At 35.1% G+C, this 27,520-nt stretch overlaps 2 protein-coding genes across 4 annotated transcripts; one reads left to right on the plus strand and one right to left on the minus strand.

Annotated features, from left to right (window-relative positions):
• The first annotated feature begins 253 nt into the window (after positions 1-253).
• LOC122012549 (histone-lysine N-methyltransferase EZ3-like) lies at positions 254-17,552 on the plus strand. Of its 2 annotated transcripts, XM_042569120.1 has the most exons (17): positions 254-409; positions 516-617; positions 697-1,034; positions 2,296-2,457; positions 2,991-3,075; positions 3,256-3,411; positions 3,517-3,564; positions 3,657-3,728; positions 4,706-5,400; positions 6,168-6,315; positions 6,981-7,201; positions 7,656-7,787; positions 9,140-9,230; positions 9,318-9,365; positions 9,442-9,570; positions 9,907-9,984; positions 17,292-17,552. In XM_042569120.1, exons 1-17 carry the CDS (start codon positions 362-364, stop codon positions 17,475-17,477), a joined length of 2,739 nt encoding a protein of 912 aa, XP_042425054.1. In that variant the 5' UTR covers positions 254-361; the 3' UTR covers positions 17,478-17,552. The 2 variants fall into 2 exon arrangements, with proteins under 2 accessions (XP_042425054.1, XP_042425055.1); XM_042569121.1 differs by lacking the exons at positions 9,907-9,984; positions 17,292-17,552 and having other exon boundaries at positions 9,449-9,527.
• A 1,864-nt stretch (positions 17,553-19,416) lies between these two features.
• On the minus strand, positions 19,417-20,674 carry LOC122011513 (bZIP transcription factor 53-like). 2 transcript variants are annotated; one of them, XM_042567907.1, is made up of 2 exons: positions 20,389-20,674; positions 19,417-20,309 (listed from the first exon to the last, which is right to left on the minus strand). In XM_042567907.1, exon 2 carries the CDS (start codon positions 20,067-20,069, stop codon positions 19,659-19,661), a length of 411 nt encoding a protein of 136 aa, XP_042423841.1. In that variant the 5' UTR covers positions 20,070-20,309; positions 20,389-20,674; the 3' UTR covers positions 19,417-19,658. The 2 variants fall into 2 exon arrangements, with proteins under 2 accessions (XP_042423841.1, XP_042423840.1); XM_042567906.1 differs by having other exon boundaries at positions 19,417-20,315.
• Between the last annotated feature and the right edge of the window lie 6,846 nt (positions 20,675-27,520).

A 27,520-nucleotide genomic window follows, 5' to 3' on the forward strand; every position in this document is an offset into this window, starting at 1 on the left:
TAAACACCGTCCTGAATTCATCAAATTTGGGAAGGTTTTTATTTTGGTCCCTAACATTTTGTTCCTTTATTTAAATATATATTTTTTAAAAATTGTGCTATTCTTGATTTGCTCGCCTAATCGGATAAGAAACGGTGACGGGGAAAGGTCAGGCCTGAAAACATAACTCAACAACGTGATAGTTCATTGGCGGAGTGGATCTGGAACCCACACTGCCTGTGTGCCACGTGGATCCTTATTTCGGGTTTCACGTCGTTGGGTATTAAACAAGCGGGGGAAACTATTTCACTGATCGCTTCCCAAAAAGGGCCGTACTTTTAACGCTTCCGTTCGATCCTTCCGCCGTCGACAGGAGGCCGCCATGGTGACCGCCTCCCGTCCCGCCGATTCCTCTTCTAGTCGATCCAAGGTGTGGCTTTCTCACAGTTCCTTGATGCTTCCATCTTAATTATTTCGTAATACTCCTGAATATAATCTAGTCTTCCCCATCTTGTCGCCTAAATTTTGTTGCACAGAGATTGGAGGGAGAACAGGGGAGGGAAGGGATAGCTAACCTCCAATGGAAATTGTCCCAGATGAAGAAGCAAGTCAAAGCGTCCAGATTGGTTTACATTAAAGTTCGTCTTCTAAATCCTTGCACTCGTTGTAATTCCCCAAAAATCAGATTCAGATTGGATGCTAATTTCCTCGCTATAGGAAAAGATCGAGAGGAATAGGAAGAATTTACAAATCCACACCTGTAAGCTCTTTGATGTGGCTGCCGCCGCAGAGGCCGCCACGAGGAGCTCATCGAGACAGTCGAAAGGGGAGAACATGCTATCGAGCAGGATGGGAAACGCTCTATGCACGTTGAGCGGATGGGATGTGTTGAATGGGACGGGGGAGAAGGAGGTATTGCACATCCAAGAGGAGATTCAACCGTCGGGGACCCTCGTGATTGGAAATAATGGCGGTAACAAGAGTGTACTGCGCCTCTTGAAGCTTCCCTTTGTTGAGAAGATTCCACCATACACCACCTGGATATTCTTAGACAAGTATTAAATAATATCTTATTGGTACCTTTTACTAAGATCATCTTTCAATTATTTTGCATTCACATGGAATATTGTTTGCAGAGAAGGACCTGTTTATGCATCATTTATTTATTTTTGGTTTCGTGTAAGCTTTATAGCCTAATTTGTAGGTGTGACGATATGTGTTATGTCGTGTTAATTTTGTCATATAAATAAAAATAACATTAAACTAATTGTATATTTTTAAAAATATTTTTATAAGATCTATGAATTTGTGTCATCAATTTATATCTTGGATCATGTTATGTTACTTTTGTGTTTTATCTCTATCAATCGTGCTTTTCGTTGAGGCAAGTGAGATGTGTGATTGTGTTTGGTATTGTCAGCTCTACTGTTTGACTCGTTATCATCAAGCTGTTTTTGTGCCTACTATGATTGAGAAAAAGGAAAAACTGGAGATTTGGAAGTTTTGTTCTACTTTTGAAGGGTGGTGTTTGTACGCTAAATAAAGTGTTGTAGGTTGTTTTTTTCCTCTCAAACAGTTATGGGATGCCTATGGTAAAACCCCTTATCTTGTTGTTTTTTTTTTAAAAAAACTTATCTTGTTGTTTGTGTATGCCAACTTTCTCAAGGCTTTGATAATGATATAATACTTGACTGTCTAAGTTAGAGTTGCCGTTGAATTGATGACAACACTCATTTGCATATGATGGTTAGCTACTGATGATGCCTTGCCACTTAGATGCATGCTTCAATACCATTAGTTTTGCTATGCATTATGCATGACATGAGATTTGAATGAAGATTTCCGAACACGCTATCTATGAACTCTAGTATCAAAATTCATTGTTTTCAAGTCTTCAGTATTCTTTGTGTCTTCAACTGGAACCAAGAACCGTTAGTTGAGCAAATTTGATTCTTCTGGAGTTATATCATGCCACTGGAGTTTTTTGTTTTACATATGCATGAATATTAATTTGAAGAGTGCAGTTTTCATGCCACACCCAGCTCTCAAGTTTCCGTATTCTATCTTGCAAGTATAATTTTCTAGTTTCTATTAATGTCTTCGATCTATAATGGCTTTTAAAGTTGACCTTGCACTGGTGAAGATAGTTTTGTATAAGAACTCCAAAGTTGTTTTTAACTTTTTTTGTACCGCTTTCCCTGTCTATCAAAAATTATTAAGAACCTTTTTGTTAGAGAAATCTGCACTAGCTAAAATTTGGCATTTGGTAAGCTGTAAGATCTTCGTAGTTCTTTTTTTATGTGTTATACTTTGCAGAAACCAAAGGATGGCTGAAGATCAGTCTGTGGTTGGAAGAAGACGGATTTATTATGATTCAGTTGGCAACGAAGCACTCGTCTGTAGTGATACTGATGAGGAGATCCAAGAACCAGAGGAAGAAAAACATGAGTTTTCTGAAGGAGAAGATCAAATTTTGTGGTAAGGATGAGCTTAGGCCCTTTCTTAAGTTTTATTATTGCTCTGGTGGTCATTTGGGTTTGACACTTCAAAGAAGTTAATTGAATCTAGGGCCCTTACTACAATTGCATTTTAATTTTTTTTTCAGTGTGTATTCACAAATAGTCTCAGTTTCTATATTTGAATGCCTCAATTATTAAATTACAGTGCTCTATGTAACATGTAATCTCATCTGAGTATTCCAGTGTGTATATATTTCTGTTGGGCGATTTATAGTTCAAGTATGATGTACAAGCCTTCAAGAACCATAAGCATATGCCAACAACTCAACAAGTTAACCAAAAGGACAACCATTGTGTGAGACTTGATCTGATCTGGGATTTCTGGAGGATAATTATGTATGTTATTCTTGTAACCAAAAAATTGTTTTCAAAGCTTGAACCTAACCATCGTGCCTAGAAAAATCCTCAGTGTTATACTCTACACAGAAAAAAGTCTACCAATACATTTCTTACTTTCAACTAGAAAATCTGACATCTCTCTTTTGTGTACAGGAAGGCCATTCATGAGCATGGAACGAATCAGGAAGTCCTGAATATTGTTCGTCAGTTTATTGATGGAACTCAAGATGAAATTGAGGTATCTTGACTCTGGGATTAAATGCATCACATTAAATTACTGAAATTTCTGAGACAATACCTTTGCTTTATCACATTCTTTATACTTTGAATGATATACTCATGAAGTAGGCTTTTCATCTTTGAAGAATTAGCTTAAATTCTATTGAACTTCAGCATACATATTAAATTACTTTTGCAGGATAGGTATGAACTGCTTCTGGCAAAGCATAACAAAGAACACAAAAGTGAGTTAAAAATTTCTGATGAGAAAATTTCAGAGGAGAGATCATTTGTTGATAAGACTCTCAACGAAGCTTTAGATTCTTTTGATAACCTTTTCTGTCGCCGTTGTTTGGTAAGTTCTACCATATTCTGGTTTTCTGTTTAATATTAGCTTTTTCTAATTTGATTCTTTAGATTCATATTGCCTTCACTGAAGAATAGATGCTACCACTGGCAGATCTTTGACTGTCGACTTCATGGCTGCTCTCAGAATCTAATCATCCCTGTCAGTCATGCTTTTTGAAGGTTTTTTATATTCAAATTTATATGTTCAAATTTTAAAATGTGTTTTCATTTCCATAACCTTGTGCTTGACAGAGTGAAAAACAGTGTACCGGTCTTGATCTTGAGGAGAATAGGAAACCTTGTGGTGATCAATGCTATCTTAGGGTATGATTCTCATGCTTGTCTAATACTCATATCACTATCCAATACATTTCATTGAGGACCAAATAGCATCATCATCATCAAGATATACTTGGGATCTAATATAAACAACTTGATAAGGCACAGTAGTCCCAGCTATTTGCAGTCAGTTACATCCTCAAAATATGTTTGTCTCAAGTACTTGGGATCTACTATAAACAACTTGATAGTTATCAATGCACATTATTTCCAACTATTTAGAGTTAGTTACGTGAACTCATCTTTCCGTCAAATTTAATGCAAAGCTATATCACTAGTAATGTAACATTTAGATTATAGAAGTCACATTAGTTTAAGTTGACTAGTGATTTCTTTAATTTTCCTTATTTTCTACACCCTCAATTTTAAGTGATTTAACTCGTCTAACTATAAAATTTGTGATCTCTTATTTTGAGTTGCAACTAGTTACTCTTTGATAATACTAATAGTACATTTTTTTTTTCTTTCAAACAATCCTTTTAGCAACCTCACACATTCATCTTAACATGCTCACTTTCATTTCATATGTTTTGTTTTCTAGTCCGACACTCAAATTCATTAAGTATGATTGTCTCATATTTTGTTGGATTTTACTTTTAGACTAAAGGCACACAATAATCATACCAAATCCCAAACTCTCTTTTTCAACCACCCATCCTTTTTCTATAATGTTATATTCATCAATATTTACTTCTTGTTAAAAACTTGATTCTTAAATATATTTCATTCATCTTCATAATTCCTTTCTGCTTTTCTTTGTTGGACAAACTGTATTTCATATAGGAACAAATAATTCCTAGAAATGCACTAAGATAGATATGCACATATTGTCAATTGGTAGCGTTGGCAATATTGTAGTGTTCTTGCAATATATGGATTATGAGGTAACATTTAAGTTTTTAGGCTTCTTTTTTAATCAAGTAATCAAGAGAAAATTTGGCATGCTTTCATCTTTGTCTCAGAGAAAAGGAGACAGTCAAGCTCAAACCAGTCCAGTTCTAGGTATCAAACCTACACATGATATAGAAACTAAAGCAATGGCAGAGAGATTTGATACATTGTTACCATCTGAATCTGAAGACTCAAACCCTGATGAGAGTCTAAAACTACTTGCTTCTGAAAAGATTACTGATGCCAAGAGGACTTTCACTTCTTCAGAGACTTCTGATGGAAGCAATAGACAAAATGATGATGACACTGATGACATAGAAACATCATCAGAAGTTCCTTTGAGAAATCTATGCAAGCGCAAGACCTCAAAGGATGGAAAGAGCTTACTTGGAGAACAACTGGCCGGTGAGGAAATTTTTATTGGCTCTAATAAGAAAAGGAAGAAACCATCTTGTTCAGTGGTTGGTTTGATCAATGAAGTTAACTCACAAGACAGACATCCCAATTCTGCATCTGGTAGTAAAAGTCCAGATTTTGAAACATCTTCTCATGGTCAGAATCAGGAGAAGGTTCTGGATGAATCTGTTGGACATCATACTAGGAAAGATGTTCATGCTGGTAACATCAGCAATACCATAGAAGAGATTGCAAAAGGTACTGATAGAGTGACAACAGTAAAGGCATCTTCTAGCAGAAACCCTCCTGGTTGGAGTACAATGGAGAAGGATCTATACTTGAAGGGAATTGAGATATTTGGAGAAAACTGGTAATATGTTGAATTCATAATACTTGTTAACTTCATGTGAAAGATAATATAACGACAACAACTACTAAGCTTTATCCCACTAGGTGCGGTCGGCTTCATGTGAAAGATAATGTTTCAAAAAAAAAAAAAAACAATTTACAGCATGAGTTATGCAAAGATGGCTTGAGACATGAAACAATCCAATGTGATACTTGTGTTCGATTTCTTTGCTATTCTTGATTTGTGCAGGGTTTTTGGTGAGCAGGTTTACCTAATTTTTAAGAAACAGTTGGTCATTGTACTTTAACCAAAATGTTGAAAGAGTTGGTTGGCCATGTTCAATTTCACTATGTGTTTGATTAAGGATTATTATTATTTTTATTCAATCTAATTTTCTTCATAAAAAACCAAACATAGAATATATATTTTGTTTTTAAGACTTTATGAGGCATATGATATAAGTGAGTTTTACCAAGATAATACTTGTTGTGAAATTATTTGGAATATTTACTTTACATTAAGCTTTTGATTGTTCTGTAAGACTTTATGAACTATGATATAAAAAAGTTTTGCTAAGTTAATACTTGTGTGAAGTTATTTGGAAATTGGAATATTTATTTTATATCAAGCTATCATTCTTTGTGTCTCTAATTAGTTATATTGGGGTAAATAAGACATGAGCTTAAACTATTTTTAAGTTAATAAAATTGTAATGGGTTTTATTGTCAATCCTCTTTAGTATCATATATGTATTAGTTCATATTCATTCAATTGTTTGTATACTGCAGTTGTCTCATAGCAAGAAACCTACTTTCTGGGCTAAAGACATGCATGGAAGTTGCATGCTATATGGCTAGCTATGGAACTTCATTAACAAGCAGACCCATGTTGGCAAATTCATACTTTGATGATGGGAAAGCAGATCTGGAACATATGGTGTGTGCTAAATTATCTATGCATGTCTCACTTCACAAAATTATGTTCCAATTGATACTGAATGACTCAAGGTGATGAGTTTATTATAGTAACTTTAGAGGCAGCAATCCATGTCCAAACAATTAGGTGATTGTGTGAATTATAGTGGTCAGTTGGTACTCAAGAATACAGGAAACTAGTGGAAAGTAATTGCTACTTACATATGTAGTTATTCTGCAATTAACTTTTGTAATACTGTTACCTTGGAAGAAGATAAGGTTACATGGCGTAGGAAATTGCTGAGTAGCAATGCTTGCTTGTCTAGATGCCTATCCTTTGATAAGATTCTAGTTCAACCAAGGAGAACGGAATTAAGACTAAAGAAAATAATCAAACTGATACTAGCAATATTTTAAATTTATTTAGCAATGGCCCCCTTTTTTTGTTCTTTTGCCCCTTGCATCTTCTTGTTTTTTTGGAACATAGTAGCATTAACTGAAAGCCTAACCTACTGTTTACTGCATTCTATCATTCTGTTCCAATTGTCTGGCATTTTTTTTATGCTAAAATATATCTTTAGCTGATTATGCATGCTTATTACTTTCACACCCTAGGTTTATCCTCAAATTCCATATTTAAAGGTCAAAATTTACTTCCCTATAGCATAGTTTGATGTTCTGGCGCAGGAACAAGAGATGCCCACTAGAACACGAATGCTGCGTAGAAGGGGGAAGGCCCGGAAGCTTAAATATACTTGGAAATCTGCTGGATATCCTTATATTCGTAAAAGAATTGCTGATGGTAAACAACAATCATGTAAGCAGTATACGCCATGTGGCTGTCAACAGATGTGTGGAAAACTATGCCCATGTATGCACAATGGAACTTGCTGTGAGAAGTATTGTGGGTATGCTTTCACTTCCCCTGATTATGACATTCAACTGTTTGTTTCTGTCAGTTTCTACTCTGAACAGCATATTGAATGGAAGACAGCTAATATTATTTCAAGAAACATGTTTGTCTTTGAGTACGTTAAAGAATGTTTGCTTTGGGGAAATTTTTCTATTTTTATTTGATTTAGATTTATGAATTGAAAAAAAAATATACTTATAATTAATTTTTTGACACCGCTCACCTAGAACAAATTCGAAGGTATAAAAGAAATTAAAGACAAGTATTTATTTATTTATTCAAATTTCAAATTCTGTTTCTGAAAAATGAAAGCTGAAAACAGACAAGCCAAAGTATATATTAGTACAGCTGATTTATGATACCTTCATGGTGTCAACTTTTTAATTTATCTCAAAACATGTTTGCCATCTTTTAAATAATTCATTAGTTCCTATTTTCTCGGTATCTAGGTGCTCCAAGGGTTGCAAAAATCGCTTCCGAGGATGTCATTGTGCTAAGAGTCAGTGCAGAAGCCGTCAATGTCCGTGCTTCGCAGCAGGTCGGGAGTGTGATCCTGATGTCTGTAGGAATTGTTGGGTTAGGTAATCCAATATTTCGTCACAGAATTTTGAGTACAACGATTCAATTGACTGAGTTTTTTGCACGATCAAGACTGATTTGTTTCTTTTTGAAAGAATTTACATTTGACTGAAATTTTGGTCACTCAATTAAAATTGTTTTCCTTGATTGTAATATGATAAATTATGTGCAAAGTTATGTGATTATCACAATTAGGCAATTGATTAACTATGGTTATGAAAATAACTTATTGGTTTTCTATAGCCAGGCATTAGGGAGTTATTGATTATATTTTTAGGTATATGATCTAGTTATCTAGGAGAAACTTCTTACATTTATTTTTCTAGCTGCTCCCACATTGTTTCTTGTATTTACTGCTTCAATTTGCATCAAGGCAAAATGTATTCTTATACACAGCCAATTATGGTCCCAAATTTCTGAGCTCTAACGACTATTATTAATCTCTGTCAAAAATCATATGAGCGTGGGTCATAGTTTTAACTTCCTTGACTAATGGAACAATTAACTGTGTTTTTAGAAGAAAATGGAACAATTTGCTTTAGTCAACCCCATATAGTGAGGACATACATCTTCTTTGGCTGTTGCATCAGAGCAAAAGGCCCTTCATGAACTACCTTTCATATTTGATGTCAATTACATCATGTTTTCACTTCTCAATATACTCAATTCTTTAGGCGTATAATATGTGTGGTTGAATTGGCAGCTGTTGGCTCTGAGTAAAGATAAGTTAAATCCAGTTAAAAATAAGGCAAAGTTTAGGAAATTAGATTATACAATCTACTATATGTGCTTAAGCCAATTCACAGTTGGGTAATGAAGTTAGGTTTACTAAATGAGAGCTAAATCAAATTTAGTAGTCCACTGCAAGAACTTTATTAAGTTGAATTTTTTGGGATGATTGAACAAACAATGGTGTGAAATTTCATAAAATTGTAGACAGGGACAAATTACTCAATTACTTGATCAGGTATCCAATCCATTATAGTCATCTTTGAGTCTAAATTCTGGAAAAAAAGATATTTTCATTGGACATATTTCATTTCGGTTTCCCTTTATTCAAGAAGGACGCCGAGGGTGATCTATTCCCAGACCTATTATATTGTATCAACAACAACCTATTATACCGTATCGTGACAACAAATTTACCATTGGACTTTTTCACCAGAAAAACCATTCACATTGCCTAGTTTAAATCATTGATAAAAAGTGATGATTCCTTTCTGAAAGTTGGACTTCTCCTGTAATAACTATTTCATGCATGCATGCATTTTTTTTGTTGTTGTTGTTGTTGCTGCTGCTGCTGAAAGAATACATACATGCCTATATATAAGGTAAATTCATCACTTTTCCGCAGCTGTGGAGATGGATCATTGGGTGAGCCACCAGCTCGTGGTGATGGTTATCAGTGTGGCAACATGAAACTCCTACTGAAGCAACAGGAAAGAGTGAGTGTACTAGTATATTTCAGTATTTAATCATCCTTTTATGGTGGTTCATGCTGATGTCTTTTGTGATTCTTGCTGTTCATGTAGATCTTGTTAGCAAGGTCTGATGTTGCAGGATGGGGAGCATTTATTAGGGTAATTGAATTTTTATTATCTCCTACTTTAAACAGTAGTGTTTTCAACTGATTGACATTTCTCACATGACAAAAAGAACCCAGTTAACAAGAACGATTATCTTGGTGAATATACTGGTGAATTGATCTCCCACCGAGAAGCAGATAAACGTGGAAAGATTTATGACCGTGCAAACTCATCTTTTCTTTTTGACTTGAATGATCAGGTAATTCTTTTATATTATATCTAATACTCATTTGACATGGAAGTTGGCACACTGTGCAATGTGTGGTTGACTACATAATTTAATAAGAGATTCAAATCACTAGGAGAATATTAAGGATACAACCTTACATAGAGAACTAAATGGTAAGATAATATGCAGCAGCAGTCCTCAAATAGTTGGAATCGGCAGGTTGAGATCCATTTGGTTTTGACATATTATGTGTTTTCTGTTTTGCAATGTCTTGCAATCTTGATACTCATCGTCATCGGTGACATGACAAGAAGAGTTATTCTCATCATTAGTTAATGCGATTTTTCACATATTCCTTGTATGCAGTTTGTGTTGGATGCTTATCGGAAGGGTGATAAGCTGAAGTTTGCTAACCATTCATCAAATCCGAATTGCTACGCCAAGGTAGTCAAAAGCATTTCCATTTACTAGCAATTTTCTAATTTTTGAAAACTTTAATTAGGAGAAACATTTGATCGAAATGTTAGTTTCAGACTGCCTCTTATCTTCTAAGATTAAAATTATCAGTTGTGGAACTGAAAGAATGAGCAGATTGCATTTAGATTGATATGGTGCCATTTCTATTCAATCTTAGCATGAGACAAGCATGATCAGCCGCCAACAACAACCAAGTCACCAAATAATATCCCACTAGTCGGAATCGGCTATATGGATCTTTCTATATTATTGAGTTTTATTCTCTACTATCTCATGATCTATACAATAAAAACAACCAAACCTTATCCCACTAGGCGAGGTCGGTTATATGAATTCTTTTACGTCATTGAGCTCTATCTCCTACAATATCATCATCTATATTTAAATTTTATCTTGTTTTATTATTGCTAACCAAGTCTTTTTTTATTTTCCTCTTCCTTGTTTGATATACGTGTTTATCATAGTTTCACATCACCTAACTGGAACATTTATTAGTCGTTTAAGTACATGCCCGTACTATCATGTCTCTCGGAGTTTTCCCTCAATAGATGTAACTCTGACTTTTTCTCTAATGCTCTCATTTCTTATTTTGCCCATTCTCGTATATCCACATATCCACCTTAATATCCTTATCTCTGCAACACTCATCTTCTTCTCATGTGCTCGAGTCATAGCCCAACATTCAACTCCATATAATATAACATGTCTAACTACGGTTTTGTAAAATATTCCTTTCAGTTTATAGGTACTTTATGGTCACATAAAATACCCGATGCTCTCGTTCATTTCAATCATCCTGCTTGTATTTTATATAAGGCATCTCTCTCAATCCCTCCATCATTTTGCAAAAATGATCCTAAATATCTAAAGCTCTTGGTTCCAAGCAACTCGTTATCTCCTATCTTAACAATTGTCTCATTATGTCTTATTGCTAAATTTAAATCATATATTCTATCTTTATTCTACCATACCTAAAACATTTTCCTTTTAGTATTTTCCGCTAAGATTTTAGTTTAGTATTTACTCCTCGACGTATTTTATCTACTAAAATAATATCATCGGCAAACAATAGTCACCGCAGTACCGTGTCTTGAATGTGTGCAATGAGTTCGTTTATAACTAATATAAAAAGATAGGGACTTAGAGCTAATCCTTGATGTAACCATAGCTTTATTAGAAATACTTTAGTTACTCCGTTTGAAGTCTTTACTCTAGTCGTTACATTCTCGTACATATCCTTAGTTCAATATATATTATGCTAACACCTATTTTTTTTTTTAGAATATTCCATATAATTTTTCTTAAAACTCTATCATAAATTTTTCCTAAGTCAATGAATATTATGTGTAGATCTTGTTTTTGCTTCCGATATTTTTCAATTAATTGTCTAAGAAGATATATAGCTTCTATTGTCGATCTTTTAGATATGAACCTAAATTAATTTTTGATCACTGTGGTCTCTTTCCTTGATCTTTCTTCTATTATTTTTTCCCTAAAATTTCATAATATGACTCATTAGTTTAATACCCCTATAGTTTGCACAATTTTGTACGTCTTCCTTGTTCTTATATAAGGGAATTAGAGTATTTATCCTCTATTGATCAGACATTTTTTTTGTTTTCAATATCATGCTAAATAATTTAATAAGTTATTTAATACCTTGTTTCCTTAGATACTTCCATACCTCTATCGGAATATCATCTAGTCCAATGACTTTTCCATTTTGTATTTCATTTAAAACTTGTTCTATTTTTGAAGTTTGAATTATATGATACAAATTTAATTTTCTATGCTCATTTGACCTGTTTAAATTATCTAAGTTAAGTTGGTTACCTAAATCTTTATTAAAAAGTTAATGAAAATATCTCTTCCACCGCTCTTTTATTTCTCTATTGTTTACCAGTACCTTATTACATTTATCTTTAATACATTTTGTTTGAATAAAATCTCTTGTCTTCCTTTCTCTCACTTTAGATATTCTATAAATGTCTCTTTCACCTTCTTTTGTATATAATTTTTGATATAATCGTTCAAAAGTTTCATTCTTTGCTTCAGTCACTACTCTCTTAGTTTCTTTCTTGACTATTGTATATTTGTATATTTTTTAAGTTTTCCTCGTTTTTACAAATATATAATTTCTTATAAGCTATTCATTTTTCTTTCACTTTCTCTTGTACTTTTTCATTTCACTATCAATGCAAAAGGTGGAACCGCCACCTTAGCGGCCCCCTGGGTCCGACCCCATAGATGTCTAGAGGGGGTAAATCACGGTTAAGCTGGGCGGGAGGGGTGACTGGGGGTCGAGTGGAATTTAAGCACAGCAGACCGATGTTTTACGCCCGTGTGCAGCTGGCGACCCTCGACCCTACGACCTTCGATGCAAGCGTCCAGGCACCCTACCAGCTGATCCAGTCCGTGGGGGCCTCATTTCACTATCAAGATTCCTTACTTAGTGGTGTATGTCCTTTTAACTCACGTATACTCTTAGATACTATTTTCAATTTTAATACCATCTTATCCCATGTCGTATGAAAATCACCTTATACTCATATATTCTCCTTAAATATATTTTGCTTTCATCTTTTAACTTTCACTACTTAATTCTAGGAGTCATATATATTTTCTTTCTAATAATACTATGTTTGAGACGTATATCCAACACTACTAATGTATGTTGGGTAGTTAAGCTTTCTCCAGCAATGACCTTGCAATCTTTACAAATCTTTCTATCTTTCTTCTTAACCATAATAAAGTCAATTTGTGATTTATTATTTTCACTTTTGAACGTGACTAAGTGTTCTTTTCTTTTCTTGAAAACGTATTAGTTAATATAAGATCATATGTTATCATAAAATCTAATATAGTTTTTTCTTCCTCATTTCTCGTTCCAAACTCATAACCCCCATGTACCCTCTCATATTCTTCATTTTTCACTCTGACATGCCCATTTTGATCGCCTACTATTAAAATCATTTTATTTGGCAGAATGTTTTGTAATATTTCATCCAAGTCGTCCTAAAATCTTGATTTGGTAGTTTCATCTAATCCTACTTACGGTATATATGCTAATTATGTTTATAGTTTCTTTCGCCACTATTATTTTAAGGGTTATAATTCTATCCTCCTTTTTAACTACTTCCACAACTTTATCGTTTAACGAATTATCTACAACAATATTTACTCCATTTCTTACTTTACTCTTTCATGTGTACCATAATTTAAAACCTGAGTTCTTTCTCAGTTTTGCCTTATTGTCTATCTATTTTATCTCTTGTATACACAAAATACTAATTCTTCTCCTAATCATCGTATTTACTATCTACATTAATTTACTAGTAAGAGTTCCTATGTTTCATTTTTCAAATATTAAATTATTAGTTTTCCTATCATATTTATTCTTATTCAACCTATAATGTAAGAACTCTTGCATATTTAACATTACACCTAAGTTCTCATGGAGATGTAGCGATCCTTGCCGATACGTTACAGTCTGATCCTACAATCGAGCTCTTATATATTTAGCACTACATCCGAGTTCTGGAGATGTAGTGACCCTTGCCAAGACGTTATAGTCAGACCCTACAATGCTTTCTATCCGGGGAGCAATTTAACATTAGTACAATAATTTAATGGATTCATTCATTGAATATTTGTCATAATTTTAATGCTGGTTGACAACCTACTATATCATTATCTATATTTAAATAAGTTTTATCTTATTTTATTATTGCTAAATAATTTTTTTTTGTCATTTTCATTTCTTGTGTGTATTTGTTATAATTTCACATCATCTAACTGGAATATTTATTGCTCGTCTAAGTACCTTGATATCTTAAACTTGTTTCTCGGAATTTTCCCTTAATAAAAGTAACTTTCTCTCTAATGCTCTCATTTCTTATTCTGTCAATTCTCGTATATCTATACATCCACCTTAATATTCTCATCTCTACAATTATCATCTTCTGCTTATGTGCTCGAGTCATAGTTAAGCATTTAGTGTCATATAACATAGCAGGTCTAATCGCGATTTTGTACAACTTCCCTTTAAATTTTAGAGGTAATTTACGATCACATAAAACATCCAACGTTTTCCTCCATTTCAACGACTTGTTTGTATTCTATGTAAGACTTCTCTTTCAATCCCTCCATGATTTTATAAAAATGATCCTAAATACTTAAAACTCTTAGTTGCAAACAATTTGTGGTCTAATTGTCTCATTACGTTTAATATTGTTAAACTTAAATTCATATATTATGTTTTCTATTTTTACTCTACTAGGTCTAAAATCTTTCACTTTTAATATTTCTTGTCAAGATTCTAGTTTAGCATTTACTTTTTCACATATCTTATCTACCAAAACAATAAACAAAATGCACTACGGTACTATGTCTTGAATGTGTCGAGTTCGTACATGATTTGTGTAAAAAGATAGAGACTTAGAGTTGATCTTGATATAACTCTATCTTTATTACAAATGCTTCAGTTAATCCGCCTGAAATATTTACTTTAGTCATTATGTCATCATACATATACTTAAGTAGTTCAATATATGTTATGTCAACAAATCTTTTTTCTAGAATTTTCCATTATAAGCTTTTCTAAGTCAATAAATATCATACGTAGATTTTGCTTTTATTCCTGATATTTTTCAATTAGTTGTTTGAGAAGATGCATAGCTTCTATTGTCGACTTTCCTGACATGATTCCAAATTAATCTTTAGTTACCACAGTCTCCTTCCTCAATCTATTTTTTATTATTCCTTTTTAAAGTTTGGTATGACTCATTAGCTTAATATCTCTATAATTTGCACAATTTTGTACGTCGTCCTTATTCTTTTATAAACAACAGTCAAATATTTTTTCGTTTATAATATTATATTACTTAATTTTATAAGTCATTTATTATCTTGTTTCCCTAAGCACTTTCATACCTCTATAGTAATGTCATTTGGTTTAATAGTTTTTCCATTTTGTCTTTCATTTAAAACTTGTTTTACTTTTGAAGTTTGAATTCTACGGTAAAAATTTAAATTTTTATACTCATTTGACCTACTTAAATTACTTAAGTTAAGTTGGTTACCTAAACCTTCATTAAAAAGTTAATAAAAATATCTCTTCCATCGGTCTTTTATTTCCCCAGCATTTACTAATACTCTATTACATTCATATTTAATACATCTTATTTGAATAAGATATCTTGTCTTCCTCTCTCTTACTTACTTTCTTTTGTATCCAATTTTCGATATAACTGTTCAAAAGTTTCATTCTTTGCGTCATTTACTGTTTTTTTTTTTAACCTTTTTCTTAGCTATTGTATATTTCTTTTAAGTTTTCCTTATTCTTACAAATATATAATTCTTTATAGGTTGTTCGTTTTTCCTTCATTTTCTCTTATACTTTCTCATTCCATCATCAAGATTTTTGGTGCATGTCTTGTAGACTTACCAAGTACACTCTTGGCTACTATTTTTAATTTTGATATCATCTTATCTCATGTTATATATATATGTCACTTAAAATTTATATTAGGACCAAAGAATTCACATATCTTCATAATGGTATAATATTTTGTCCACTTTGGATGCAAGTCTTTATGAATTTATTTTTGGGTTTCATTCAAAAGACTTCATACTAATGGAGATATTTTTATCTTTAAAATTTATAATATTTTCCGTGTATTTCTAACATGAGACTTTGATTGTATTCCCGACCGTTTATACTCTTATCTTTTTTCTTAAATATGTTTTGCTTCCCATTCTTTAACTTCTATCATTTAATTATATGAGTCTTGCATATTTTCCTTCTATTGCTATTATGAGTGAGTCGTATATCCAATACTACTAATTTATGTTTGGTAGTTAAGCTTTTTCCAGAAATGACTTTACAATCTTTACAAATCTTTCTATCCCTTTTCCTAACCATAAGAAAGTTAATTTATGATTTATTATTCTCACTTTTGAACCCGATCAAGTATTCTTTTATTTTTTAAAAAACATATTAGCTAGTATAAAGTCATATGTTATCACAAAATCTGATATAGTTTTTTCTTTTTCATTTCTTGTTCCAAACTCAAAGTCCTATACATCCTTTCATATTTCTCATTTTTCAGTTCGACATGTCTATTAAGATCGTTTCCTTTTAAAATTAATTTTATTTAACGAAATATTTTATAATACTTTATCTAGGCCGTCTTAAAATTTTGATTTGATATCTTCATCTAATACTATTTGAGATGCATATATACTAATTAGTTACGTTCATAGGTTCTTTCGCTATTACTATTTTGAGAGCTATAATTCTATTCCATTTTCTATCAACCCCTATAACTTTATCGTTTAACGAACTATCTACAATGATATCCACTTCATTTCTTGTTTTATTCTTTCCTATGTACCATCATTTAAAACTCGAGTTTTCTATCATCTTTACATTTTTACCTACCTATTTTGTCTCTTATACACACAAAATACTAATTATTCTTTTAATCATCGTATTTGCTATCTCTATTGTTTTACTAATGATGATTTCTATGTTTTACGTTCTAAATTTTAGACTATTAGTTTTTTTATAATATTTGTTCTTATTCAATTTATGTGTAAGAACTCGTGCCTATTTAATACTATATCTAAATTTGTATGGAGATATAGCAGCCTTTGCCGATACGTTACAGTCAAACCTTGTAACGTAATTCTTGCATATTTAATACTACATCCGAGTTCTTGATATGTAGTGGCCTTTGTTGAGACGTTATAGTCAGATCCTACAACATATTTCTTCCGGAGAATAATTTAGCATTAATATAATAGTTTAATGATTCATTTATGGAACATTTATCTTAGTTTAATGTTAATTGACAATTTAACGTAACCTTCATTCTTTATCGAGCGTGGGATTGGCTGTGATAAAGTAATTTATCATGGGCGGAGTTACAAACATGTTCCTAGAGTTTAAATATGTAACGATTCCTAGAGTTTAAATTTTCTACCAAGTGAACTACTACGCTTTGAGAAAGAAAATTGGTTTACAATTTTTAGATAAACCACCCATACCTTTCGTTTGGTAAGTTTTAAAATCACATACCTGTGCTCTGTGATGCTTCTGTCGTTAATAAGGGAGTTACATATATCAACAAACATGCACAGTTTGCTTATCATGATTATATTTTTGTTTTTATTTTGCATATTCAGCCTGTATGTTCTGACACTATCTAAAATGACGACTTGAATCTAGCTTACTAATTATATCTGTTTCCTGACAATACGATATTTTGCAGGTTATGCTGGTGGCTGGTGACCACAGAGTGGGCATTTTTGCCAAAGAACACATCGAAGCTGGTGAAGAGCTCTTTTATGATTATCGCTATGGACCTGACCAGGCACCTGCATGGGCAAGAAAACCTGAGGGTTCAAAAAGAGATGACTCGTCAGTTTCTCATAGCCGCGCGCATAAAGTGGCTTGAAAATTTAGTTTTCATTACAGAAATTCTGTCTATTAATTGTGCCGATTAATTTCACAATCTACCGTAGTTGATTTTTGCGTGAATATATTAAATTTATAGTAAATAAAGTTTAACTAGCCTTTATAAATGCCATTATCTAGTAAATGAGGTTTATGTGAGGATGTTTACGATGACTTATATTGTCTATTTTGAACTTTAGGTTCTATGATTTTGTTCTCAGATTTTATTCAAAATGTCTCATTTTAATAAAGATATTATACATCCTTTTAAATTTATGATCTTTTTTAAATCTTTCTAATATGAAATTTTGATTGAATCTCAATAAATCCTCCTCTCAAATAGAAGACCATCATTATTCTTATGGTTTGAGCTTTTCCGTGAGCATCCAATCACTTTAATTTGAGTTATTCCGGTTCTTCTCATGAGCATTTGGTCACTCTGGTCATCTTGACCTATTCCGGATCTCTCCACAAACATTTGGATTCGGTCACTCTTGATCTGTTTCGGATCTTTTTGTGAGCATCTAATCATCTTGACCTGCTCTAGATCTCCCCGTGAGCATTCAATCATCCTGACTTGCTCCAGGTCTTCATGCAATTTTGTTTAAGCCCACCCCACCAGACATCTGGTCTAGAATAAGGGGTGTAAACAAATCGAATCAATCTGAATATGTAGAAAAATCTAAGGCTTGAATTTGACTCGAAATAGGTATATTCGAGTTCGAGCTGACGAACTATCAAACAATATAATTTGAGTTTGAGTTTGACTTGAAAAAAAGTTCGAACATATTCGAGTTCGGCTCGAATTCAATAAATTTGAATACGAATCAAATATTTTTTTGATCCAGCTTGAAAAGCTTGCGAGCCGGCTCAATTCATTTGCACCCCTAGTCTGGACTATGATTTTGATATCATTTGTTGTGACCGAAAGATGTTCACATATTTCCATAATGACATAATATTGTCTACTTCAGACCTGGACTCTTATGGTTTTACTCTTGGGCTCTACTCAAAAGGTAATATAGATATTTTATATCCTTTTAAACCCATGTTTTTTTTAAAAAATTTTTCTAATGTGAGACTTTGATTGAATACCAACAATTCTCCCCTCAAACAAAAGACCATCATTACTCTCATGGTCTGGGCCTCCCCACGTGCATCTAGTCACTTTTGACTTGCTTCATATTTTTCTGCAAGTATCCGGTCACCTTGACCTGCTCCGGGCCTCCCCGCGAGCATCTGGATCCGGTCACCCTCACCTGCTCTAGGCCTTCCCACGAGCATCCGGTCACCCTGACATACTCCGAGTCTTACCTGCAAACATTCGATTATCTTGACCTGCTTCAAATCTCACCGCAAGTATCTAGTCATCTTAATCTGCTCCGAGCCCACTATCAATTTTATTCAAAGCCGCCCCATATGACATCTGATTTAGATTATGACTGATATTATTTGTTGTGCTTAAAGCATGTTTATATATTTCTATAATAATATAACATTATCTATTTTAATTTAAACCCTTATAATTTTAAATTCTATCTAAAAGATCTTATTTCAATATAAATATCATATATTCTTTTAAACTCACCATCTTTATAAAATTATTCTAATGAAATTTTAATTGAATCCAAACAATCTGCCTCGTCTTTGATGATACAAAGTCTATGTATCTCAGGTCCAGTTTAAGGTGATGCAAGAATTTCCCAATATATTTAGTTTTTTAATATTCACAAGGCAAAAAAAAAAACGATATTTCAACTGTATTGAATTCTAGCTATTTAGCAAGCGGTGAGCGCTATCATAGTTGAATTCTTTTTAAAAAAAAAACAAAAAAGACATCATCTAAAACCTTTGAAATAGTCAAAGTGATATAATATGTTAAGAATTTGTTGCCCAACAGTAACGAAAAACTAATACTTTGATAACTTGATCTTATCATTATCATTCATAGCATTGCTGTTGTAACCACTATCATAATTCCGTATGTTTAACCACAAATACAACAACAAGCAATACACAATTCAAAGACAAACTAAATTACAACAATGATCAAGCACACCAAAACATATCTTGATCAAACCATAAACAAGCAACCTAACAGATCACATAGTAGAGGACCTTCATGGACATAAAAAGATGTTTACAGCTTCAACCAATTGCTTCCCTCATAAAACACGATCATTCAGAGCTGGAAGTTGCCATCATCATTCGCCATGATCAACTGCGAGGGACAAGGAAGCTGCCATGGCATCAGGAGCGGGTCTGGAGCCATTAGCACATCAATCGATATCCCGCTTATCTGCTCCATCATTCGGATCGTCGAATTCAGAAACTGCAGCCTCTCTTTCAGCGAGTTCAACTCGTATCTCAAGACAGTGTTGTTGGACTCCAAAAGCATGTTGTGCTGTGTCAGCGTATTGGTCTGCAACAGGAGCTGATCGTTTTGGCACTTGAGCTCTGATATTTGGTTTTTCAGATCATGCAGTTGCTGCTGCTTCCTCATCCTCGACCGCTTTGCCGACTCGCGGTTCGAGAGCATTCGCTTTCGCTTCTTTTCATCGCCGGCAAGATGTGGATCTCCTTCAGCAAACATGGTCTTTTGGAGGATTTGTACTGAATATTAACTGCAAAAATCTGGTCCTCCTTGGAGAGAATGGAACGAGCTAGAATGGCGTCGTGCGGGAGTGCAGGTCAATGGATGGAGTAGAACCAGTAGAGGAACGCAACTGAGAAGGACTGGAGGAAGCAGAAATGGAACGTCATGAGGTCTATACGATTGTTGTATCACTGAACATTATGAAGGACCCAGCCGCTTTTTCTGATGATTCAAAATCTGCAACTGCAAAATAGTTCAGAACAGATGACTTTATAATCGAAACAGAACAAAAAAAAACTACTAAAGCTTCTATTACTCTTCCGATTGAAGATCCTTGGAGGATCTCAAGAACGGGTATCAGGAACTTGAGACGAAGATAATCCACCGCAAGAAATTGGAGAGGAAGAGAGGGAGGAAAGGAATAGGATATACTTGGCCTATGAAGGTGGGAATAAGCCGGGAATGAGTTATCAAGAAGAAGGTTTCGTCATTTTACAGATTAAATAATCTTGAGTGAAAAAGAAATATCTTGCCGGATGAGAAACCAATGCAACAACTTCGTGGATTTCTTCATCACCATTAAAATATAGCTAAACAAGAACATTAATTAAGCTAACAAGTGGCCTTGGTGATGTAACCAATATTCTATCTTCCTTGAAGTTTAAGGAATTGCTTGGCGCTGTCAGCAAAGTTTATAAATTCAAGAAATAAATGGCAAATTTGACTGGGTAAGGAAACTGATAAGAAAGTTGCGCGAGTTCAAGCAGTGGAATCCGATTCCAATAGAAAAAAGGCGGCGAGGAAGATTCCTTCACTAGATGTCATCTGATTCGTTGACCGCGTGAAGAATAATTATAGATTGAGTAGCAATTTGCAATTGAGCTTGACGTACCAAGTGATGCAATTTTTTGAAAATAAGCAGTATTCTCATCGATTCCAACTTAGATCTTTGTTGCCAATGAGCAACTTTGCTGTATAATAAACTATCCAATTCACTTCTCAAGGATATTAAATATATCTAATGTGAATGATAAGGGTTCACGTGGGCCCTTGATCCGGTCAACATGGAATCCTGATGACACCCCTAGGAGGTCAACGTAAAAATTATGTAGCGGTATTCCATCTTCAAAGACGATCCAACTTCTGAACCGATCCGAGTTGTCGACCCGCGCGCCTCTCTAGTTCTTGACATTCAGCGGTTACTAAAATTAAAGGGCAGGGTGGTTATAATAAAACCCTTTAATGATCCTTTAATAATCCATGAATGACTCATTAATAAATCCTTAATGCAAAAGTATGAAAAAGAGAAGGTGAGGGGAGCTCTCAAATTATGCTTTTCTGTAGTCTTCTATTTTATTGCGACTATTATGGTTGATGTAATTTGGACCAACGGTCTTGTTCAGATTTTAATAAATGACAAATGAGTTAAGTTAGGTGTTATTATGATCTAATTATTTTACCAAATGTGTAGGAGTCGACAGGTCTAGAGGACTTAACACCATAATGAAACCCAACTAGGTTTGAGAATCCAATAATTAGTATGAAACTCAGATAGGTCAAAGGACCGACTTGATATCTAGCAGGAAGTCCAGTTGGGTCTACGAGGCCGACAACTGACCGAAATCCAGTTAAGTTTGCGAACCTGACAACTACATGAAGACCTGGTGGGTCGAGAAGCTAGTCAACCGACTATAAGTTGGTAAATGAAGGCAAGTCATTAGAGGAGAGTGGCTCGATGAGGACATGTCTCGGTTGAAGGATAATAGGTGTCAGTCCAGTGTAGGTCCATTTTGGATCCCTAAACTGAGACATTGACTAGTTCTTTAGCTCGGAAGGATAGGAACTAATTAATACTCCTTATTATGATTGTACTAAAACTTGTTTTGTAGGTTAGGTATTGTCATGTTGGACTAACCTAACTTGCAAGGCAACAAGAACAAAAAAAAACCTCGAGTGAACAGTTCCTGAGGCGCCTTCAAGCATTGGAAGACGCTTTCGTACTGTTTATTGAAAGTGTCTTCCATAGCACTGAAGGTGCCTTCAAAGGGATAAAATTCAGACTTCGTCGTAGATAAGGAGCGAGATATTCGAGATAAAGTTTTGACCATTGAAGGCACCTTCAAGGCTATGGAAAGCGCCTTCCACACCCTTTCAAAGGGTATCTCTAGGAGCATTCAGACAGAACTTTCATACAAACTTCTACGCATTCAATTGGCTTTCCGACTGCTTCGGTTTGCTGCTGCTGCCCTACTACGACTTTACTTTGTCTGACTATCATTGAGAAGCCATCCAAACACCAAGCTCAAGCAGACCGTCTACGAAAGTGTTCGATAATATCAATTACTGTATTTAATTTCTAAAACGAGAAGTGTAGTGTGTTACATTTCTCCGATTCTTTTGTACATGATCCCCTCTTTCGGAGGTTCCGGAAGAGGCTTTAGTGAATTACCCGTCGATAGGTCTGCACGACCTGAGTCTTGGAGTAGGAGTCGTCAAAGGCTCCGAACAAAGTAAACCGAATGAGTTTGCGTGTTCTTTTGCTTGTTTTTCTACTTCGCTTTCTAACTTAGTTTTCCGTTGCGTACTTTGATTTTAAAATCGAAAAATAAGATTTTTAAAAATCACGTGATTCATCCCCCCCTTCTCATGTGCGTCTCGATCGAACAAGTGCTATAAGAGCAGGTTCTATTCTGAATTGGTGCAACTACCAATCAAGTCAGGGGAATCATTTTTTTGGCCTTTCATATCTTATCTGATTTGGTAAAACTTACCTCTTTAGATAATTATTTCTCGTTCAATTTTAACTCAAAGTTGGTGCAACACCACTTGAGTTCTTCGATATTTTCTTCTCAAACTCTGCTAATCCAAGATCAAGTCTTGGTATCTCCTCTTAGTTCTTTATTTCAGTGATAAATGACCCAACTTGAGGGATACATCACTGCTCATCCTCCTCTTCTTCAAAGGAGATGACTTCCCCTACTGGAAGAGATGAATGAAAGTATACCTGAAGACCGACTTCGACAAATGATTTAGCGTCACCAAAGGATACAAGGCGCCAGTCGACCATAACACTGGAATTCCAATGGACCCGAAAAATTAGAATCCAGAGATGAAGAAAAAGGTCCAAATTGACTTCAAGGTCTCAACACAATCCAGTGCAAAGTAACAAAGGTGGAACTGAACTGCGTCAACCCACACTAAAATGCAAAGGAGTTATGGGATAAGCTCATAGAACTATACGAGGGAACCAACAACACAAAGGTAACAAAAATGGACTTGCCCTTAAATAGATTATTTAACATCAAAATACAGGAAGAAGAGTCTGCCAATCAGCTACACGTGAGGATAAAGGACATCCTCAACGGACTCCATGAATCGACCATCAGATGGAGAACTGAGATCTAATAAGATATGCTCTAAACGTATTTTCTCGAAATGCACTGTGGGCATCCATTGTGGAACCTACAAAATATTGAGGAATTTATTTAAATTAAAATTAGATGAACTTTTCTATGAATTAGAGCTGCATGAACAGACTAATGCCAAACCCGAAAAAGGTATTGTTCTTGTTACAGGATCGTTAAAAGAAAAATCCAAACCTAAACTCGAACTAGAAGATGAGTTTGACTCAAACTTATATGATGAAAAATACCTAGTGAACCTGGTAAAAAATATGTTCACTAGGAGAAAGAAAGACTTCACTAAAAGGGATCTGCAGAAGATCAAGTCTACTCCCAGCAACAACAAAACAAACATCACATGCTTTAGATGCAACAAGAAGGGACATTATAAGAACGATTGTCGGAAGCTCAAGAAGAAGAAAGCCCTTAAGGCGACTTGGGGTGAATCATCCGCGGAGGAATTGGATAGTGACGAACCGAATCACACCAACTACCTCGTGCTAATGGCATATAGATCAGAATCTGAAAGTGAATAGGAAGACGGGTTCGAACCCGAATTGAACCACGAGTCAGCACTCATTTCCGAAGGTTCCGACAAGGTACAATCTATTTTAAGTAAAAAGTTTTTTAAAATAATTGCATGTTTACATGGGAAATTAACTATGTCTAAAAATCAAATAAATGAACTAAGTATAGAAAATAAAACACTTAATGAATAACTAAAATCAATCTCAATGACCGAGCCAATTCAAGCTGAAATCTCAACTCAAGTTGCAAAACTTGAAGAGGACAATTTTAGATTGAAAGGCGAAGTAGTTAAACTAAAACAACTACTAGAAAAATTCATAACTTGATTCAAGTACTTTGATATGATACTCGGATCACAAAGAACTGTATACAATAAGTCCGGACTCAGATACAAGTCTAGCTCACTAACAAAACATTTATATCTCTAGTCAATCAAAATAAAAATCAAACTAAAGCCCAGGTTCCAAAAGCATGCCTAAACACGTAAATAGGAATCAATCAATATTATGTACCTAAAAATAAAATATTCTATTTAAAACCAAATAAATCAAATAAGCCAAATAAACAAAAAAACCAACCCTAATCTCAGAAATTAAACTTTCTAAGCTAAATTCAATAAAATCCAATAAAGTAATAACTAAACCTAAACTAAATAGAATTAATCTAAACTATAACCAAGTCTATTATAATTATAAAATAAATCGACATAAACATAAAACCTAAATTTTAATAATTCAGGGGAAGACTCAAACTGGTTGACACCTCCAAAGCAATAGTTTACCTGGCGGGGTAATTAGGACTAAGTTAAATACGGACAAAAGTATAAGTAGATAAATGGTAATGGAGAAATTTTGGATTATAGTAGGTTAGAGAAGCTTCATCTATGCATGTTTAGAAATATATGACTTCGACCTAGTGCATTTGATTGAGTGGAACTAACTAAAGCTACCCCTTACTAATCATAACTGGTAACATAAAGTTAAACCAAATCCTAAAATTCAACTTAACTCATCTTACAAAATCATAGAATTCTCTGATTGAAAATATAGATCAGGTGAGATGACTAAGGATTAAAATTAAACTAAATTAAAATAAAATAAATCAAATCAAATTAAAATAGATTAAAATAAAAATAAATTAAAATTAAAATTTAATTCAAATTAAATTAAAATTAAAACTTAATTAAACTTAAACATAAAAATAAAAATTCGTCATCAAAGGCGCCGGAGGCGCCTTCGGAAAGGCGGGAAAATTCCCGCCTCAACCGACTGACAGCGCTTTAAGTCGGTTGAAGGCACCTTCCATAGCACGTGGAAGGGGCCTTCTATTAAGCTAAAGGCGCCTTGAATTCAACTTTTTCCAGCGAATAGAGCACAACTATGTTTGTGATTTTACTCATGGCAAGGCGCCTTCCCGCGACTGGTTTCCAAGTTTTCTCAAGTTTTCTACCTCCAAACTTCAACAATACCTCCTAGGTATACTTTAACTTAATATATCTAGTCAATATTTGACTGTTTGTATGTTTCCTTTGAAAATATAAGTTTGCACATGATATTGTGCTACTTTAGGAAACGATGAAATTGTTGATATAGTCTGACCTGGCTGTTGTTTTGATGTTGACACGGATTTAAGTTTGTATCAGATGTTAATTAAACTCGGTTTGATTAATGATCAAGGTTAATCAAGTGGAAGGGAAAAGTCCAAGTTGGAAACTTGGCACGCGAAGTCGGAGAGAGCTCGTTCTCCGGACTAGGTCAGAGAGGGCTCGGTAGCTCGTTCTCTGGACCTGACGAAGTCGGAGAGGGCTCAGTAGCTCGTTCTCCGGACTAGGTCAGAGAGGGCTCGGTAGCTCGTTCTCTGGACCTGACGAAGTCGGAGAGGGCTCGGTAGCTCGTTCTCCGGACTAGGTCAGAGAGGGCTCGGTAGCTCGTTCTCCGGACTAGGTCAGAGAGGGCTCGATGGCTCGTTCTCCGGACTAGGCCGAGAGGGCTCAGTGGCTCGTTCTCCGGACCACGCCAAGTCGGAGAGGGCTCGGTAGTTTGTTCTCCGGATTAGGTCGAGAGGGACCTAAGTGGACATTCCATGGTACATTGGATCGGTCGGCAGACCGATCCAGGTTCGCGCATGGATCGGTCAGACCGATCCAGGAAACTAAGTTTCCATGGATCGCCGGTGACCGATCAGAAACACTCACATCGAGTGTAATCGATCCGAGACCGATCAGAAACACTCGAGCACACTTAGTGTAATCGATCGGTCTTGGAGACCAATCAGGAGATGGTATTGCGAAGAGAAGAAGGCATGGATCGGTCGTGGAGACCGATCCACCTGCAGTCTGATCGGTCTCCACGACCGATCAGACAAGCTGCGGACCGATCAGGATATGTCCTGATCGGTCCATGGATCGGTCTGGTGACCGATCCACACACAATTGTTCGCTGTTTCTGCGATTCCTCCACTACATTTGATCTGCCTGATTCATGTGATATAACCCTCTGTTCTGTTAGCTTTTGAGTTTGCAGGATCACAGGTATCATTCCAAGCCTAATTTCAAATTAAGTCCATAAGAGGAATATGACAAATGGCCTTTCTGCTGTGATTCGCGGCGCATGGTGTATTTGAAGCATCAACGGCTACTGGTGTGATCTGGCTGCGATCCGCTTGACTCCTGGTGATTTGTTCGAGCTCAGAAGACACCAGTGAAGACTGTGATTTCATTGGTGTGAGTTCAGAGAACCAGGTAAGGAGGAAGAGGGATTGGCTGCAGCGATGATTCTGTGCAGTTTGACCACGATCCGTGACAGCAGAGAACAGGGGCTTAAGAAGCAGTAAAAAGCGAGAGGAAAGAATAACAAGAAAACAAGAAAGCAAGAAAGTGAAAAAACGTTCTGTTGATCGTTGAGGTGTGCTAAGTTCTTGAGCTCTCGGGTGAGATACTGCTATCTGTGAGTTCTCTGTTTCCACTGATCCTCGCGTGGTTGTAAGCGTTAGTTCATTATTCTTTGCCACCGAGCTCTGTAAGTCTTGTGCTTTAACATATATATTTCTTGAGACTTTGTGGAGAGGTTACTCCACCGAGAAGGAGGATCTTTAGCCGGAATTTATCCGGGGTGTGATCCACCGAAGATCAAGGGGTCGTCCACCTTACGGACACGCCGAGGAGTAGGGGCAAGTTATCCCCGAACCTCGTAAATCTGTGTGTTAGTGTGCTTGTTTCCTCTTTGTTTTAGTTTCCTAATTCCGCTGTGCTAACAAGTTTCTTTGTAGAAATTTGTGTTTAAGTTTTTAAGAGGCTATTCACCCCCCCTCTAGCCATCTAAGATCCCAACAAGTGGTATCAGAGCAAGGCGCTCTTTCATTCGGATTAACACCCTAAAGAGCAAAAGAAGATGGCTATGAAGGAAGGATTTAGCACCAATCGTCCTCCCTATTTCGACGGAGCAGATTTTCAGTATTGGAAGAGCCGCATAGAGTATTACCTCAAGACTGATATCTCCATGTGGTTCTCGGTCAAGGAAG

Source organism: Zingiber officinale, chromosome 8A (assembly GCF_018446385.1).
Source record: "Zingiber officinale cultivar Zhangliang chromosome 8A, Zo_v1.1, whole genome shotgun sequence".
NCBI classification, from domain to species: domain Eukaryota; kingdom Viridiplantae; phylum Streptophyta; class Magnoliopsida; order Zingiberales; family Zingiberaceae; genus Zingiber; species Zingiber officinale.

What these genes read in the sequence shown, in the direction of transcription:
- LOC122011513 (XM_042567907.1), bottom strand. Translation starts at nt 20,069, where the DNA reads ATGTTTGCTGAAGGAGATCCACATCTTGCCGGCGATGAAAAGAAGCGA.
- LOC122012549 (XM_042569120.1), top strand. Translation starts at nt 362, where the DNA reads ATGGTGACCGCCTCCCGTCCCGCCGATTCCTCTTCTAGTCGATCCAAG. An exon ending in TGCTGTGAGAAGTATTGTGG is followed by an intron (nt 7,202 to 7,655) that starts GTATGCTTTCAC and finishes CTCGGTATCTAG; the next exon opens with GTGCTCCAAGGGTTGCAAAA. An exon ending in ATCCGAATTGCTACGCCAAG is followed by an intron (nt 9,985 to 17,291) that starts GTAGTCAAAAGC and finishes GATATTTTGCAG; the next exon opens with GTTATGCTGGTGGCTGGTGA.